Source organism: Gavialis gangeticus, unplaced genomic scaffold (assembly GCF_001723915.1).
Source record: "Gavialis gangeticus isolate Ggan-Ray unplaced genomic scaffold, GavGan_comp1, whole genome shotgun sequence".
Taxonomy (NCBI): Eukaryota; Metazoa; Chordata; order Crocodylia; family Gavialidae; genus Gavialis; species Gavialis gangeticus.
In genome coordinates this window covers 33,378,048-33,396,991 of record NW_017729004.1, presented here as the reverse complement: position 1 = coordinate 33,396,991, position 18,944 = coordinate 33,378,048, and the positions used below count along the sequence as shown (strand labels likewise).

Genomic DNA, 18,944 nt, shown 5'->3' with positions numbered 1-18,944 from the left:
TGTGGGCTTCAGTCCACTTTTTTTTAGTTTTTATTTAAAAAGCAGTTCCTGAGAAGTGAAAAAATCCCTGCAGCAGGATGCACATGGGGGATAGGAAATATTCTTTAAAGAGAAAAAAAAATATTCTTTAAGCTGGAAGTCAGCATACTCATTTGTTCCACTACTGCAAACTGAGGTCACAGTATAGTGTTTAAGTGTAGTTCATTTAACAGTTGTCAGTGCAACTCTAATCATCCAAGATTTTGTGTTAGCTAGATGGATGCTGGCATAGAAAGTTTCTTGAGAAAATCTGCAGATGACAAAGCTGGAAAGGGTTGTGAACTTGGAAGATGCAAGCGCAATTCAGAGGGATACTGACAGATTGGAAAGCTGGGCTGGAGCTAACACGATGAAGTTCAATGCTAACTAACGCAAGGTGCTACACATTGGGAAGAATAATCAAAAACACAAATACAAAAATGGGGGACACCTGGCTGCATGGCACCTCAATGTTAAAGAACTTGAAAGTCTCAGTAGAATCACAGACTCAATATGAATCTGCAGAGTCATACAGCCACACAAAAGGCAAATGTGTTTCGGGCTGTATCAATAGAAGCATTAGGTGCAAGACATGGGAGGTGATAGTGCCTCTACTTGGCACTGGTTAGGCCTCATCTGGAGTACTGTGTGAAGTTCTGCGCTCCACATTTTAAAAAGAACATGGAAAAGCTAAAGAGAGTCTAGAGGCAGATGACAAAGATAAAAGACTGGGAAGGCACGTCATATGAGGAGAAGCTGAAGGAGCTAGGCATGTTCAGCTTGTGGAAAAGGCACTTAAGAGGGGACATGACAGCAGTCTTCAAATACCTGAAGGGCTGTCATAGAGAAGAGATAAAGCACCTTTTCTCTCACCACAGAGAAGGATGTGGACCAACAGCTTGACGTTGCAACGAAAGTAAACTTATACTGGGCATCTGGAAAAGCTTCTGGGATGGCTTTAAGGATGATCCTGCTTCAGGCGGGGTGTGAACTAGACTTCTGGAGGAGTCTTTCAGCCCTACTTTTCTATGACTCCTTTGTATCCTTTTAAAAAAGGAAGAAATCCCACAATACTTTTCTTATCAGTTGTGTTTTTTAGACCTCTGATACTTTTTGTTGATCTTCTCTGGATTCTTTCAAATTGATCAGCATCTTTCTTAAATTGTGGTGCCCCAAAACAGACATGATGCATCAGCTGAGCCTTTACACCAGTCCTAGTAGAGCAGAATTATTTCATATTCCCTTTGTACAATACTTGTCTATACATCTCACTATACAGTTGGCCTTTTTAAGAGTAAGTTTATATCCTTTTCAAGCAACCAAAATCATGAATAAGAACACTCTATTCAATGCAGGTGTTCTTACTGTTTCTGTAGATACCAGTCAAGACAAGCTTGGGTTTGACTTCCTAGACCAGTGGTTCCCAACCTTTTTTTGCTGCAACCCACTGCTGGGAGCAGAATGCAGCAGCGGTGGCAGCCAAGGGCAGGAGCTCCCACTACACGGTGCGGTTTGTCCTTTGTGTGCACAACCACCGGCATTACCCCCGCGACCCTCATTTGGGAACTGCTTCCCTAGACCAAACCAAAACATGACCCTTGCCTTAAAAAACCCCCTCAAAGTCTAAGTATAGAATGAGATTACTAGAAGATGCAGACAGATCAGGAAACGCATGCAACCACAGCAATTATAATCAGCATAAAGTTCATTTTATTCCATTTATCAGAAATATCCTTAGGACACTAATTAGGTGACTAGTCACCATGAATTTAGGTTGCTCCATGCTTTACTGGAACAGAGACAGAGGCACCATTAGAATCCCATGGAAGGCTCAATATGGCCAGATCTGAATGATTATCTGTTTCAATGTCTGGTCCTTTAGCTCTATTGCAGGAAGATGTTTGAGACCCAGTTAAAATTCTCCAGAAGTAAATCAGGAGTTTAATTTTGAAGAGTAGCATTATTTCAGTTTCAAGCTAGTTTTATAACCAAAAAGTTTCTTGATTCTTCTTGTCTTGGATATTTGTTTGTATTGCTCCTAATATATTAGGACACCACTTCCAATATCAATTAAATTTTTTCTCAGCTGGTCTTTTTCCATCAAATGTTTCTCAGGGATCAAATGTTCATTTAATGCGGGGGTGGGCAAAATGCAGCCCATGGGCCAGATGCAGTCTGCCAAGCCATTCTATCCAGCCCACAGTGCCCCTAAAAAATTTAGAAAATTAATATTATCTGCCCTGGGCTGCCTGTCATGCGGCCCTTGATGGCTTGCCAAAACTCAGTAAGCAGTCCTCCGCCCAAAATAATTGCCTGCCCCTGATTTAATGGCATAATGGGATCTGACCTTTGATCCCAACACTCAAGTCCTGCCATGCTGTATTTCCATTACGGGGCAGTCCCAGATCTACTAGACACATGCCACATGTTCAGTTGAAGGTTCAATACAAGCCAGCCACAAAAAGATGTCCCATATCAAATGTGGAACATCTCTGTGGCTAGCTTTCCCTGTTATAGTACTGTAAATTTGGGTACACGTGTAGCATGTTACAATTTATGGTACAATGAACACATTAATCATGCCATAATTGTAATGTGTGCCAGAGCCTTGAGAGAAATCCCAGAGGATTCATTAAAGTATGGTAGATAAAGGAAAATTTAAGCTGCAAGCTCTGAGACTATTTTTACTTTGTACAGATACAGTGTACCTCTAGAATCTAAACACTACAAAGACACCCTCACCAATAATCACTTATCTTTCCCTGCTGTTTTTTAAGCTAACTTACTCTTGCATTGTCAATGTAAACTGCAGCTGTTGCATTAGAGTTAATAGTATCAACTGTGTCTAACTCAGACCCAAAACAAAGTTCAAGTTTACTCCACTATCAGCTCATTCCCTCTGCATTAAAGAAGTTCCAGAGTGAATACACCAGCTTATGTGCTACTTCTCAAATTTATCTACATTACTAACAAGCTGACAGGATTGATGAAGCCTATCTGATCATATTTAATCAGACTAAGCACCATAAAAGGAAACAGTTGGTCAATAATTTATTCTTATTCTTAAACAATATAATTAAGGATATTGGTAGGTATGAGCTGTCACAAGACTGGATCTCTACTTGATCACAAAATGAAAGAAATATCTCCCTGGTTCACTATAACAGATGAATCCAAAACTCACTAGTAACACAGCTGCCCATATATCTGGCTATGTGTGTTAAAATAAAAAATCCAAAACTCTGTTTCATCACAACTAAGTATACAGGTTTCTCTAAAGACCCAATGGCAGTTGCTTTCTGTATAACCAAATATTTAAAAATTATAGCTTATTTTATAAATACTTTGAAATCAGTCTCTATAAAGACTGACATACTTTAATTGGAAATTATCCATAACACTTTTTCAGTATTCTTAATTTTCACTGCTATTGGAAAAAAAATTAAACTCTCATGTCAAATCAAATGAAAACCAAAACAAGTTTTGCCTGAAATTCTACTGGTAACATCCCAAAAAAGTTAAAGAATTATTGATTAGTTATCTGTTTTCTATCCCTCCTCAAAAGGAAACTGAAGCCTATGTAACTTAAATCATTATGTTCAGAAAAATGTGATGGGAAATTAATTTTATATTCTCTTAGCTGAAATTGTATTAGTTTAGTGAAGAATGTGTCAAGTTTATATTCCTGCTCCTCTTCTAGAAAATTATTCTTCAGTGTATTAGAAAAAGCAATGTCAGCATACGCACATTTAAGTACAGATGTTAAAAAACATTTCTGATACTGTTATATCCAATTATTTCTGGTGTCCTATCATTCACTACAATGAATGCCTTCACAGAAAAAGAAATGTTAAAAATAAGTATAAGTCACCTGCTTTCTGTTGTGAATTCTTAACTACACATCTATTTCTATGAACTTATATTGAAAAATGAATTTTCAGTACATTTTTGTAATTTTTACTAACCTTTGGCAGTTCCCATTCTGAACGTGATCCATCAGCACTGTAGTAATATGGTCTACCTTGTTCATCTACATGTTTTATCCACTGCAGAAATAAATAGAAAATTTAATAATAATGACAAGCAGCTAAATACCAGAGCATCAAGCTTCAAGTAAATGTGACTGTTTTACTTTCAAAATAAATGTGACTGTTTTACTTTCCAAATATTTCCATTGTACACAAACAATAAGGGTATAAAATTCTCCTTTTTTTCAAAACCTATACCCTCAAGTCACTTATTGTCATCCCTATAGCACAGTGCTGTTATGTCACAGCTACTGAAAATCTGGATTGAGTTGAGTTTGTTAGGTGAGCAAAGTGGATTTAAAAAACAAAATAAAATAAAATATATAGTACTCTTCGAAATGTTACGTTTAAAAAGCATTGAGAACTAAATGCAGAAACTTAACAGTGTGCCCTTGTTGCCAAGAAGGATAACGGCATACTGAGCTGCACTGGTAGGTGTGTTACCAGTAGGTCATGGGGAGTGATTATTTCCCTCTATCCAGCAGTGGTGAGGCCACATCTGGAGTACTGTGTCCAGTTTTGGGCCCCCCGCTACAGAGAGGACGTGGACAAATTGGAGAGGGTCCAACATAACAAAAATGATAGGGGGGGCTGGGGGACGTGACTTATGGAGGGAAGACTGAGGGAACTGGGTTTATTTAGTCAAGAGGAGACTGAGGGGATTTAATAGCAGGCGTCAACTATCTGAAGGGGGTGTTCAAGAAAGGATGTAGCTAAACTGCTCTCAGTGGTGGCAGATGACAAAATAGCAGCAATGGTCTCGAGCTGCAGCAAAGGGAGTTTAGGTTAGATATTAGGAAGAATTTTCTCATTAGGAGGATAGTAAAACACTGAACCAGGCTAGATGAAGCTTTGGCTCAGATGATTTAGTTGGGGATGGTCCTGCTTTGAGCAGCAGATTGGACTAGATGACCTCCTGAGGTCCCCTCCAACCCTAACTTTCTACGATAACCTTATTATTTAGTTAGGTACAGGACAGCCACAAGCTCAATCAAGGTTCCTGTAGAGTTAATAAATAAGTTGTAGAGCATTTCAGATATTATTGCACAAAAATACAATAAGGTATTTACAAAAGTATCAATAAGATATGTATCAAACATGGATATTGCTCTTAATCAAATAATGAAAAAATGTAATGGTGTTCTTCTGTAACACCTAGAAGCAGCCCTTTAAACCAGCATTTCTAAACCCATGGGTCATGACCACGAAGTGGGTCACAAGAATATAGGAAAGGGGTCACGAACAAACTTAAAAAATGGATTCTCCTTTTTTAATAAACATGGGAAACTATGGCTTGTCCCTTGCAGGTCGCCAGAGTTCCAGCCTTCAAGGACCTGCTTGTGGCCCCAATGCCCCACACTCACTCCCCCCCACACACACACTTGGGGGCTGTGGCCTGGGGGTGGGGAGCAGCAGGTTGGGAGTGAGGAGCACTGGGTCGGGACTGGGCACTGATATTTACAAATGGGTTCGGTACAAAAATGCTCGGGAACCACTGCTCTAAACAAATAGTACATGTTTTCTGTTTTTCAAAGGAAAAAAAAAAAAAAAAAGAGACCTAGCAAACAAAACTCTTTTTATAAACTGGCAAAGAGATGTTCAAAAGTATGTCCTTCAACCCATGAACCCATATTGTGGGCATCAGGTAAGGCATTTTACTATAAAGTCCAATATAAGTTTATAATGTTATACAACATTACTTAGCTAAATCTCAAGCAGTTGGAAAAAATCTGAATAAGAAAACAAATCTGTTCACAGTAAAATTCAGAACATTTCTAAAATAAATCTAATGCAGAAGTTACTACCATGTAAGTTTTGAGGAACTAAAGCAACAAACAGGACAGCACATTCTACAAAGAGATACAAATCACCTTAAAATTATTGAGTCTTAAAAAAAAGAGCTTTCAAATTTAAATACTGCAGTTAAAAAAAACCCAACACTTTACTGTAGATTAGTATATTACAGAAGCATACCTATTCCATGAACATTAAATACTTGTTTTTTTTCACTGTCCATTTTTACAAAGTAATCAATCTCAATACCAGCATTAGTGTGAACATAATAGGACAAGATTACAACTTGTTTTACAAAATAGGGCGAAAGCTCTATGCCTATTTTATAGATGTGAAAACTGATAGGTAAAATGTTGTCACAATGAATTAATGGTAGAAAAAGAACAAACAAAACGTCTCTCATGATGCTGCTGTGTTCCAATGACTAAAATTTTGCTGCCTCTCAAAGAAAAATTTTACAAGATTAAATAAACAAACTAATAAAATGGCCCATTATGCATGAAGAACTCTTCTGTACTACAAGGCAAAACACTGGCAAGAAGCACTTCCCTATAGCATCACAAGAGGATAAAAAAAATGATGCAATGCAGGTTTGTTTAAATTGTATATAATGTCCCAATTTTAGAGCTATCACTAGGAAAAACATCTTCATAGCACAAAGGTATGGCATGCATCAGGACAAACTTGGTTCAGTTGCCAAAGTTCTGTACTCACTGAAGAATAAAAGGAAGCTAGCATTATAGAAAAGCTTTACTACTAAAATAGAAACTTATATTAATAGAGATAATTAACTTTAAAGATTTAGACTACAAGTGACGAGAAGAAAGGAAAATGTACCTTTTCATTAGTATAGTCATTGGTATATAAGGTTTGACCATGTTCATCCAACTCTTCTGACCAACCCTTTGGAGGAGAACCATACTGACTATCTGACTGGCTGTAACAAGAACTGTGGTCGTTTTCTTCTGATGAAAGATGCTATAAGTAGTCAGAAACATACAAGGGAGTTTTGAGAATAAATATAGTTCAATATCTGAAAGAGATCAAAGTTTACTTGGCTAGAAATTGAAGATTTAAAAATGCAGTGATAATTTAAGGGAGTTTTATAGTTTTATTTAATACTTCAGGTCAGAAAATGAGAAGTGCATTTCTACCATTGAAAACCTTGATCATTGTCACTAGCTTGTTCAAAGATTCTGAGAGATCAGAACATAAAAACCACTGTTTACTTCCCATTGACATCAGATCTCAGATGACCATGCAAGTATTGCATTACAAAACCGTTTCAAATAACTTTGTTTTCTCAAGTGTTTTAGCCAGTAAGGCATCTACATTTTATTCATATACTTATAACTGACTTTATTGAGCTAACCAAATGATTCAGCTGGCAATAAGTTGTATTGTCTATGAGATCTGAGGATCAGATGCCTTTGTTTTTTAGAAGCCTGCTAGCTGTTTATAGCAAAATTCCTCCCCACCCCCAATTCCTAAACAGCATCATACTAAGGGCTTCCATACACCAAGAATTACTTGGAGCTTCAGCTGCACTTGCTTTATGTCCTAGCACTTCCTCACTGGACAGGTAATGGATGCTAGGACATTGCCAATTTCCATTAGAATCCCCCATTTTGAAATATACAGCAGTAAAGTCAAAGGAAGCTACACTCCAAGATCATCTTTTAAAGGTAAGGATGAAGTGGGAGCAAAAAAGACTACAGCAATAATTGATGGAAGATTGAGCAAAACCCCTCTAACTTGACCTCTTCTTTCACCTTATCTGCCCCCAGTATTCCTCTTTCTTAAAACACACACACACACACACACACACACACACACACACACACACACACACACATCTATCTGGGAATCAAGTGTACATTCTTTTTCCCAATACCAAGACTAGTAGAAATTATGCCAAATTATTGCTCCTTGAAGGAGAATGCACATTATACTACTCAACCAACAGTTAAGGCATGGCCATAAAAGACCAGCTAAAGAAAGGAAGGGACATGGTAAACAACACAAGTTTTGATGGTAAGCAGGAAGGGAAGCAGGGGGCGTGGGGGGGGGGTATATGCTCATCTTCAAAAAGATGCTTACAAGGTCCCAAGAAGAACTTTAATCCAATCCAATTAAAAATTAGTGATATAAGAACAGCTGAAATTTCTTAGATTTCTCGTATCTATTCAGTTTGCTAGAGAAGAAAAACAGTGGCTTTTGCTAACCAGGCATATCTACAGCCTTCAGTGTAGTTTTAATTTAATCAGTATCTAATCTTGCATTCCTTTTCGGCATACTTTACAATAGTGATTCTCAGCCAGGGAGCCACAGCACCTTGGGATGCACCTTGAAATCCTTTCAAGGGTGCAATACAATGTTACCACTGTTCAGTGTACGAATATGATTCACTAGATAAACCCAGAGATGTCAAATAAGATTTTATAAGGTTAAGGACATTCTGAGCTATTGTGTTCTTTCTAGGTTCCCTGGAACAGAAAAAATGCTCTATTACTTTTCCAAAGCCAAAAATGAGTTGGTATTTTTCCAAGGGACGCCTTTAGTCTAAAAAGGTTCCGGACTACTTCCTTCCTTCTCATGTCCACGTGACAAGGTATTTAGCAAAATTCGCAAATTCACTGGAATGTGATGACATGGCCACACTGTGAATAATTCAGCTATGGCCTTGAACTTGCAACCTCTGGAATAGCGACCATGTGTTGAGGACCACTCCTCTATAATGGCAATGTGATACAAGATGTGAATAGTGGGAGGTTAAGCTGGTCTCCCAAATGAATCCCAAACCTATCAAAAACCTAGACTTGTTTCTAGATGCTAAAAACAAAGCATACCAAATCTGATAATTCTGGAGGGCACATTCTCAAGAAAAGACTCATTCACTTACCATAAACTTAAAGCTCACTTGTGTACTGAGTTTGACATGGTAGTTTGTAGAGTTTAAAAAGAGAGTCTTTAGTTCTTCGAGTTCTAGTCTCTGCTTAGTCCTGGATATCAAGAACTATACTGAAATTACTGAGACAGCAGAGGAATACCAGCAATAGGCCAAACATGATTCAGTTTTACAGGATACCTTCAGGATCTATAGAGATTTTAGATCTATAACTTATGCTTTAATCGTGTCTTAAGTGTGCTGGCATTAAGCCAAATTAGCAGGCCATGGTCATTTTTAATATTCAGTTTTATCAAATAACTGAAGTGCATCTATATTTTGTTTCTGCCCTGTGATTACCTCCACTGAAGAAGTACTGTACAGCAGAAACCAAGCAGAAGCTTTGTTAACCTTGATTTGTTAACCATGCCTTAACCTTGATTTGCTTTGTTGTCTGTCTATCTACTCTTCTCTTAATTAATCCCACCCAAAAAGTATTTTACAAAAGCAAAGATCCTCAAATCCTACAAAAAACTGTGGTCCTAACAAGGTAACACAATAGCATTCCTTTATTCTCTCTCTCACCTAACTTGCCCAGATATAATAATAATGGCTAAGGGAGATTTTATTGCTAACACACACACCAATTATCCAGCTCTTCTGAAATGCACATGCATTTAATCGGCCAAATTATTGGCTGCATCAGGCCAATTTCTAATACAGCCAATATTCTTTATATCAGCACTGATCCAATATTGAATCAATGCATCGGCGCATCTCTAAAATCCACAATTAAAATGAAATGTGCGTGCGTGTGTACTGAATACAATGTTTTATTGATATACAATTTTAAAGCAATTTAGAAGCCCACTAGTGCCTTAAATCACTATAATAAAATAAATTCTACATAACTATACATTTTGGCATTTGATTTGGGTTGTTTTTTTTTTTAATCATGGAAAAATCAAAGCTCTCCCTGCCCTCTTTGCTCACCAAGACAGATCCAGGCCCCTCACTCCGAAGCCACAGTGCACCAGCCCTTCTGCTGCCCCTCACTCCCAACCCACAGCCCTCTGGCCCTGCTGGTGCCCCTCACTCCCCACTCAGTCCTATGCTTCTCACCCCTCCCCAGCCCTGTGAGAGGGCGCCCCCAGCTGCCAGGGCAATGGGGCCAGGGACCCATGTCCGCAGCCCCCTGCATCGCCGCAGCAGTGCCCAAGCCCTGGCTGCTGCCTGCAGGAGGTAGCAGCTGCTGTAGCAAAGCGCAGAGCCCAGCTCGCCCTCCCTCATGGATGGCATAGCTGGAGCAGAGCCTGTTGGGGATAGTGGGTACAAGCTGCCTGCTTCGGGCTTCCTGCCTGCTGGGCCTCAGCAGCCCAGTGGGTGGGACCCAGTGTAGCTGGGCAGAGTGGGGAAACTCGCTGCTTTTGGGAGCTCCATGCTACCAAGGCAAGGTGCCCCCTGCTCACCTGGCAGCAGCAAGGAGCACAATTCTGCACTGTCACCCCTGCTGCTGCCAAACATGCAAGGGGTGCTTTACCAGGGTAGTTCAGGGCTTGCAGCAGCAAAGAGTTTCCCTGCCCTGCTCTGCCCTGCCACTCTGGGTCCCACCAGCTGGGCCGCAGAGGCCCCAGGAGGAGGGCAGCAGGGTGGGAAGCCTGCGTCTGCAGTGGGCAGCCTGTGTCTGCCCTGCACACAGATCTGGGGGGCATCTGCCTGCCCCCTGGGAGTGCATGCAGTGGTGGGGAGCCAGCCCCCCAAGCCATCCATGGCTCCATCCTGCTTCTGGAGGAGACCCTGCAGCCACACATTCCAGACCCAGGCCCCAAGCCTCCCACACCACCCAGACTGGGCTGTAATGCTGCCAGCCTTTGCAGAAGTGGAAAAATCCGTGTATTACTCCATTAAAATGAAAATTCTGCATTTTTCCTCAGTTAAATGTGAAAAAAAAAAATCGGTCATTTTTTCCCCCATTTTGCCACAGGAAACTGAAAACTTGGCATAAAAAATTGGCATTTGAGTTTCCTTTACTTTCTCAAAAGCTTGCACATTCATAGGTCTCAGGTATTTTCCCCTTTTTCTCCACAATCCATTTCTATGGCCAACATGGTCTCTGAAGATATATCCCTGAGTTTTTGTCCTGTCTTCTCTGCTGCTCTATTTTACATGTATAATTTATTGTTTGTAAAAGTTACTGTTAATGAAATATCCAGAACTGAATATTCTATTCTACGTTGTAGCCCTTGTGTCATGCTCAGAGGGACTCAATGCCCCAATAATACAAATACTGAATACACTCAAAAATCCGTTTCGCTACCATATTGCATTCCTAGTTCAAATCTGATTTGATGCTTAGGTCTCTTCATGGTCTAATGCGTTTCTCCTAGTGAACATCTATCTGTTTTTCGTTATTCTTCCTCAGTTCTATTAGCTTGCACTTCCCAGAAGATTAATTTCATCTAATAAATCCAGACTTCTTTATCTCTTCCTATACTTCTGATCTTTGGCTTTAATTCTTTTAGATTCTACTTTTCCACTATACTAAATAGGGCCAGAACTTATACAAAACACTGCTGGAATCATACAGATTTCTTCTTTCTGCCATAGCCCTCATCTTGTCCTATGATTTTGCACACAATTCACTTCTGCTTCAACTGCTTAAACGTATACACAGCTTTAATTCTCTAAACTTTCCTTACCTAATTAAAGAGTTACAAGTCTAATATTAAGCTAATTTCTTTTAGAAGCATGTGTGATTGAAGTCATCTTATTTCCAGTTTCTTAACTGATAAAATATAAAATCACCAACCTGATGGAATATAAGCAACCAATCCTCTCTCACTGAATATAAATTAAAGAAATATAGGGAGGCCATTATCCTTTTTAATTAATATTTGCTATGATACTAAGTCCCTTCAGTCATATATGAACATGTTCCAGAGGTAGCATAAATTCAACATGTTATAAGTGAAAACTCTTTGTTCTACTATTCTACATAAAACAGGTACACGTATAAAGAAAGCAGGCAATCTTCCAATCAGAGAAGATCTAGATCTGCTGCGTTTGCATCCTATATTACAGTTGACTTTTAGGGCTAGTTATTTATAAGAAGCCTGTTATATTGGGAATTCTTCAGCAAAATCAAGTTTGTATTAGTTTAAGTATGCATCCCCAGTGTCCATTCAGAGACTGAAAACTGGACAGGACTATCTGGGAAAAAAAAAGTATAAAAGGATCATGAACAAGGTGACGAACTGAACCATCAATGAAATGATGCATCTGTAGCAAAGAATAAAAATATTCCTGACAATGGGACCACGAGAAGTTTATGGTTCAAAGATATAAGGAAGACAATAGGTCAGACGCATCACTCTGAAGGAGTGGAGAGAAAAGACAAAAGAACCATTAAAAGTGCTGACATTAGAAAGCAGGAAGAAAGATGGGGTGGCAAATCATATATACCATAAGCTCCTTGTAAGGAAACTGCTTAGGGAGTCAGTTACTTGAAAAGCTGCTATAGTAACTGGGTATGAAATAAAGTCCTATTTGATAGAGGTGAGTGGGAAAGTAATAGCCAAGTGTCAGAAGCAGCAATGACTTTTACAAGAATACCATCCATTTCACTGCTACTTCCAATAGGTTCCGAAACAATTAAACCGAAGAAATTCTTGCAAGTGCCACAGTGCTGCTGCTTCAGAATCTAGAAGAACAGCAGATACCCATCCCTGAGGGCAGAGAAAGGACAGTCAACCCCTCTCACTCCAACTTCTCATAAGGCAGTGCTGGAGCCTTCCATATTAGGACTCAAATACCTTAAAATGTGTTCATTGCTTTGTAACAAGAATGAATTCTAACAATTCAGAAAGGAATATAATCTTACACTTTTAAAACTGGCAATACGAGTGAAGTGGGAGATATCCTGGTAAATATTTACTTCTTCTAGCACTCTCATCAACCTCAAGATTCTCATGCATTCAATTCCTTAAAGAGGAACCTCCACCCCTTCAACAGGCCCCTCCCAGTCTTATTTGCATTCTGATAGAAATATCCATACACAGAAAGGGCTCAACAGCAGTAAACAGCAGCACAGCCAGGAAAAATACAAGTGAGTGAGTGAGTGAGTGAGTGAGTGAGTGAGTGAGTGAGTGAGTGAGTGAGTGAGTGAGTGAGTGAGTGAGTGTAGGGGGGTGGGAGGGGGCCAGAAATACTGTTAAAAAAACACTTTCAAGTAACAGGATCTGAAAACCTGTTTGGAGTAGGTGTTTTGCCTACTGTCCCAGGAAGGGAGAGGAAAAAGATAATAATAAGTACTTACAGGGAACAGGAGACAGAGCAGCAGGGGCGGAAGGAAGAACCCACACGGCTCGTCAGCCACTTCTTTATTCAATTAAGGCCAGCTGGTGACATCAGCCACAAGCGCCGGCTGGCAGGGATAAAAATGGAGGCTGATGGTGCGGAAGGAGAGGAAGGAGACAGCAGCAGGGAAAAGGGGATACAGTTGCCACAGAGAGGAGAGGACCCTCCCCACGAGGCGCACCAAGCCCGACAAGCCGGGGACGGACCAAAGCGGCGCGGGACAGAGCGTCCCACCAGGAGCAGGAGAGGAAAGGTGAATGAGCAGCAGACACCCCAGACTCAAAGGAAGACCCAGAAACGAACCAGAGGCTTGAAGAGATCCCAGGTGGGAGTACTGGGACAACCAGGGAGAAAGGGGAGCCAGGCCGAAGTGGAGGACCCAGAGAAAAGCACCAAGGGGGTTACAATCCGGGCAGGTATCACCGCCAGTCCTGGCCGGGTCAATGACAGAGCGGGAGGAAATCACGGAGATGGCGGGTAGCAAGAGAGGCATCCCTGAGCTAGAGTAAGGGGAAAGAGAAGCGAGGGAGTGGGGTGTAGCCATGCTAGGAAGTGGTCCACCATTTAATGTTTTGTTAATGATTTTCTGTTCTGTTGCCCCGTGTGAAGGGGTTGAGGAGTAGAGGGCATAGCAAGTACCCCGAGGAATGGGGCCAAGGGAGAGCCTCAGAGATTTTCTTTGTTTCTCCGGCAGAAGGGGTGGAGATAGGGGAAGCACAGAGAGCAGGCCCGCACAGGAGAACCATAGTAACAGGTGATAAGCAGGGGGACGCGACGCCACGAGAGGGGCCGAAGATGACAGAGGAACAACGCACACGACGGGGCGTGAGGCCGGGGTGTAGGGATGGCAGAGCCCCATGGATGACTGCCAGGCGAACCGCAGGCCACTAGCAAACCCGACGACCAACCTCGTCCACTGAAGAACCAAGAAGTCATGGCAGGTGAGAACAGGGAAGGCGAGTCAAGGAGGAGACACCTACTAGGTCTAAGACACGAGCCCGGAGAATGCCCCACGTTTGCCATCAGGGCAAAGGTTGCTTGAGGACGGATATTTGAAGCCTGGCGGCCACACCTACTTTGAGCATCTGGAGGTAGCTTTTAAATGTCCAAGAAAACTAAGGACCCACTGTAACAGGCCCCCAGAACTTGCTAATAAGAAGTTATTTTATCTATCTATACCAGGGGTGTGCAATCATTTTGACCAGAGGGCTCCTTACTGAGTTTTGGTGAACTGTCGAGGGTCAGAATTGTAGCTCTGCCCCTTGACAGGTACCTTAGCCCCTGGTCACCATCTAGGGACTGGAAGTCCGGCCCCTAACCTCTGACCGTTGCCACCACAAGTCCTTCCCCTTGCCCCAAAAAGTACTCCTTTTGCAGGGGGATAGGGTTGCCATCTTGGAACCAAGGAAGAAAAGAAATCATATTAAGTCAAACGTCTGCTATAAAATATTTTAATTTTATTGCAGAAAAAAAAAGTCCCAATTTATCTGTGTTTGTATACTGCATATAGAGGTGGTTGCATAATAGCTCAGAAATAAAATCTTACTTTTGTATATTGTGGATGGGGGGGTATGAAGTTTGAGAGGGTGTGGCTGTATGTGTGGGTAGCTGGGGTTTGTGGGATGTGAGGGAGGGTGGGATTCCCCCACATACCCCCCACCTGAATGGCACACAGCCCCCACTACCAGCAGCAGCAGCAGGTCCTCAGGGTGCTCATGGCCCATGTAGACACAGCTGCCCAGAAACACATGGCTCCAGCCAGTTTCAGGAGCTTACGTGGCGGCAAGGAGCAGAGCCAGGCCAGACTGCATCTATTGTGGAGGGCTCGCCACCGCTCACATGCAGCTCCCGGGAGTTGCATGCCATCGGGGGAAGCTGTGCTTCAAGTGGTAGGCAAGTCATGGGAGCTGCACGTAAGCCATGGTAAGTCTTGCACAAAAGAATCAAGTCAACCCAGACTCCGGACTCCATGCTCCCACCAACCCCAACCCCATGCTTCCCCAACACCTGCCACCACTTTCCTACTTGCTGCATGGAGCAAGCATCACAACCGGTACTACGAGGAACTGCCACTGGAGACCAGAGAAAAACTGAGCAGGTTTCTTCGTGGCTGCAACAGTGGCTGCAGCAGCCCTGCCTAGAAGCTGTGCATGCTGGCCAGGGTTGAGGCCCTTGTGTGCATGAGGATGGAATTGAAGGGTACAGGCTCCGTGGGGTACAATTAATTGGTGGGAGACCACAGGCTGGATGAAAAAATTTTGCCTGGTTGGCTGGATCCAGCCTATGGACTGAATTTTTCCCACCCCTGATCTATACATGTATCTCTGTAGACCTAGCCAGCCCTTTGTTCACCATATCAGGTATAGATTAATTATTTGTGTAATTCAAAAGCAAGCCCTTCCCCAGACAATACCATAGGCACTTCTACGCATTTATTAATGTGCTTTTGCTAATGTGCATTAATTTTAATACCTTCATTGTGAGGTACTAGAAAAAGGTGCATTAGCCTATTTTCGTGCACATTAGCGAAAGCACATTTTTTTTGGGCAATACTTTAATAGGCATTAGCCTATTTTCATGCACATTAAAACTCACATGTAAACATGCTCGGTACTCATTTGGCAGTTGGTCTGGAGATTAGTAGTTCCTACAAATTTCAAACTAGGGACAGATTAATTTTTTTAAGCTGTTAAATAAAAAACTACGTACACCACCATATGTACTGACAAACAATGAGATGTTTTTAAAATGACATACAATTCATGCTGTTTCTAATATTCAGCGCAGTAATTCCATCTCTTATAAAGTCAAGCATGACGAAAGATTTAAAATTCTGAACATAAGAGAATCTCTCTCTCCTAATTTAGAAGTAAGACATCTTTTACACACTTTTAACTGTAACAGATGTATACAATAATTCCAATTTCAAAAATAAAATTCATAATCTTACATAAATAGATACAAGCAGGAATTATTTTACTCTGCACTTAGCATAGCTTTTCTGGATACCAATTCAGCCAGCATGCAAAACTACACACCCTTATGAAAAGTAGTAGGACACAAGTGTGCAACTATTTTCTTTTTAGCTCCATTCTATAAAAATGTCTTTGAATTATATAAAAGATTTAGGTTTGTATATTTATTAAGACATGAAACCTGTCTAACTAGTAACCAAACATCTAAAACTACTTCTGTTTTGTTGTGTATGTAATTCATGCTATACAAAACACCCCCCACAAAATTAAATATGGTTTTAATCTCATTTTCTAACTACAATCTAGCAATATACACAGTTCTGTATTTCCTTACAAGTCATGGCCAATAAAAGTTCTATAAACATTCTAAATATTCATTTGGCAGTACAATCTTACTACCATGGAGTCTAACTTTTACTTTCTTTCCCAATAACCCTTATACATCTTCCCCCATTCCCCCCCCAAAATATGGAAATCACCTTCCCCATAGTTTCTCTACACATGCACCTTCTGTGTCTAAGGAGCTCTAACAAAACCTTGACACCTGGATTAGTTCAGCTGCCTTATACAAGTAATATTGATAGATCACTTTCAGATCCTGTTAGCACTGAATTTTGGTGGTATATAAGGAAAAAGGGAAATCTATGCTAACTAATTAGCATGCCACCACCAACTACATAGACTGAGGATGCCACATTTACAGCAGTGGCATCTTCTGAGAGAATGAAATGTGAGGTGCCGGAAAAATCTATACGCTACCTGCATGTCAGCCTGCATCAGTATAGTTTTAGGAGATTATGACCTACATTGTTTTATTGCAGAACCGTTAAAGAGAAAAAACTTACAACAGTTGGGGGAAAAGGTAGATGATGCACAACACAGAAAAAGGTGCCAAAATTATTTGGCCAAATATTGGTGGCATTTTTTTTTTTAAATCTCCAGTGGGGTGGGAGGATGAGATTCAAATCAAGAGCAAAAAGAATTAAATATGTGCATCTTTAGACCAGAAATGTACATGTTAACTCAGCTTCCAAGATCCTTCCTCCAGAGGTATTCTCATAAAGAAGAAAGGAAAAGGGAATGTTAGCTTCCTTGTTTCAGAAACAAGAATGGAAATGCTGTCTTCCTCACCCCAGAGAAAATCCTGTTACTTTAATAAGAGATCATTCATATGTTTATTTCTTCCAAAAAAGGGAGCCAAGACTAAAGAAAACAGCTTCTACAGGTACCCAAATGGAATGAGAGGCACAAGGCCTTAGGTTTTATTTCACTTCTGATCTGGGGACAAAGGAGTCCAGCAAAAAAATAGACTTCACGTAAGTTTTACCATGCACATCTAACTACAGAAGAACAACATGCTTCTCTACTTCAAAACAAGCACATCTTTGAGTGTTAAAGCTTTACCAGCATAACCAAAGAGCAAAACAGCACACACTTGCAATCTGTTTGCATCAAGAATAGAGAATACCTCATGATCTAGTTGGCTCTGGGGATCCCCTTTATTTACGTTTGTGTCTCTGGTCCAACGTGGAGGTTTCCAGGTTCTTTCCTGTGTTCCTCGATTGTAGTAATAACAGCGTCCTGTAGTGTCTTTATGAGTTTCCCACTCTCCATTAACTTGAATTGGTGGGTTTGCAGGATAAGGTGGGAGTGCAGACTGAGATATTTTCAGTTCTTGTAAATTAGCATAAACTGGTGAATCAGGCCTCCCTTGGCTTGGTAGAGTAGTTGGCTATTGTAAAAAAAATAATTCATTATTATTGAAACTGCAAACAAAATTATTATTATGCTCCTTTAAATCACAAATACTACAGTAGGATAATGCAAATTAACTAAAACATTTTTAAATATACAAATTAAGGGAAAGACTGGAGAGAGCTCAGAGGAGGGCCACCCACCCGCTTGGTGAGAGGGCAGCAGGACAGGCCCTATGAGGAGAGACTGAGGGACCTGAACCTGTTCAGCCTCGGCAAGAGGAGGCTGAGGGGGGGCCTGGTGGCTGCCTATAAACTCATCAGGGGAGATCATGAGCAAATAGGAAGAGCCTTATTCTCCCCAGCACCACCTGGGGTGACAAGGAACAACGGTAATAAGCTGATGGAGAATAGATTTAGGTTAGAGATCAGGAGGCAATATTTTATGGTTAGGGTGGCCAGAATCTGGAACCAACTTCCCAGGGAAGTGGTTCTCACCCCTACCTTGGGCAAATTCAAAACGAGGTTAAATGATCACCTGTCTGGGGTCTTGTGAACCCAGCATTCATTCCTGCCTGTGGCAGGGGGTCAGGCTAGATGATCTGTTCAGGTCTCTCCTGACCCTAGCTACTATGAAACTTCTGCCATTTAAAAAGGGTATGATTATTAAAAAAAAATTGAATATTCTTTCTGCCAATAAACTTAAGGTTTATTCCCCAGACCTTATCTATTCAACCTAGTAGATACCTAAAGAGCTGCTTTGTTTCATTAACATTCCTCCAGATAACTAGTTTTATATAACAGATTTGAAAAGGAATTAGGCAGGATTCCAATAACTTGCAGCAAAATTCAGTTGAAGCATCAAGATATGCAAAGTATAAAGCATTAACTTTTGTTAGATGTTGCTTTCCGAGTGTAAAACATAGGTGACTCCTCCCCCAAAACTGAATTCATGCAGAGAAACAGAAAACAAGTTAAAAAACTAGGTGACTGTGGCATCGATGCCTACACAGTCAGATGGATTGCAGATTGGCTGAGGGGTCGCACTCAGAGGGTGGTGGTGGATGGGTCATATTCGACCTGGGGCGAGGTGGGTAGTGGAGTCCCCCAGGGCTCAGTCCTGGGGCCTGCGCTGTTCAATTTCTTCATCAGCGATCTGGATGATGGGGTGGATAGTAACCTGTTTAAATTC

General features: G+C 41.0%; 1 protein-coding gene across 6 annotated transcripts in view; it reads right to left on the bottom strand.

The window, feature by feature from the left end:
- Positions 1-18,944, bottom strand: part of ARHGAP12 (Rho GTPase activating protein 12) — a 183,643-nt gene that overhangs the window by 99,516 nt on the left and 65,183 nt on the right. For 4 of the 6 annotated variants that reach the window (XM_019508204.1, XM_019508201.1, XM_019508202.1 and 1 more), the window contains exons 3-5: positions 17,527-17,790; positions 6,678-6,818; positions 3,984-4,064 (exon numbers count right to left, since the gene is read on the bottom strand). In XM_019508204.1, the coding sequence (XP_019363749.1) occupies positions 3,984-4,064; positions 6,678-6,818; positions 17,527-17,790 (486 nt within the window). The remainder of the gene's footprint in view (positions 1-3,983; positions 4,065-6,677; positions 6,819-17,526; positions 17,791-18,944) is intronic. The other 2 variants (XM_019508205.1, XM_019508206.1) reach the window with 2 other exon arrangements.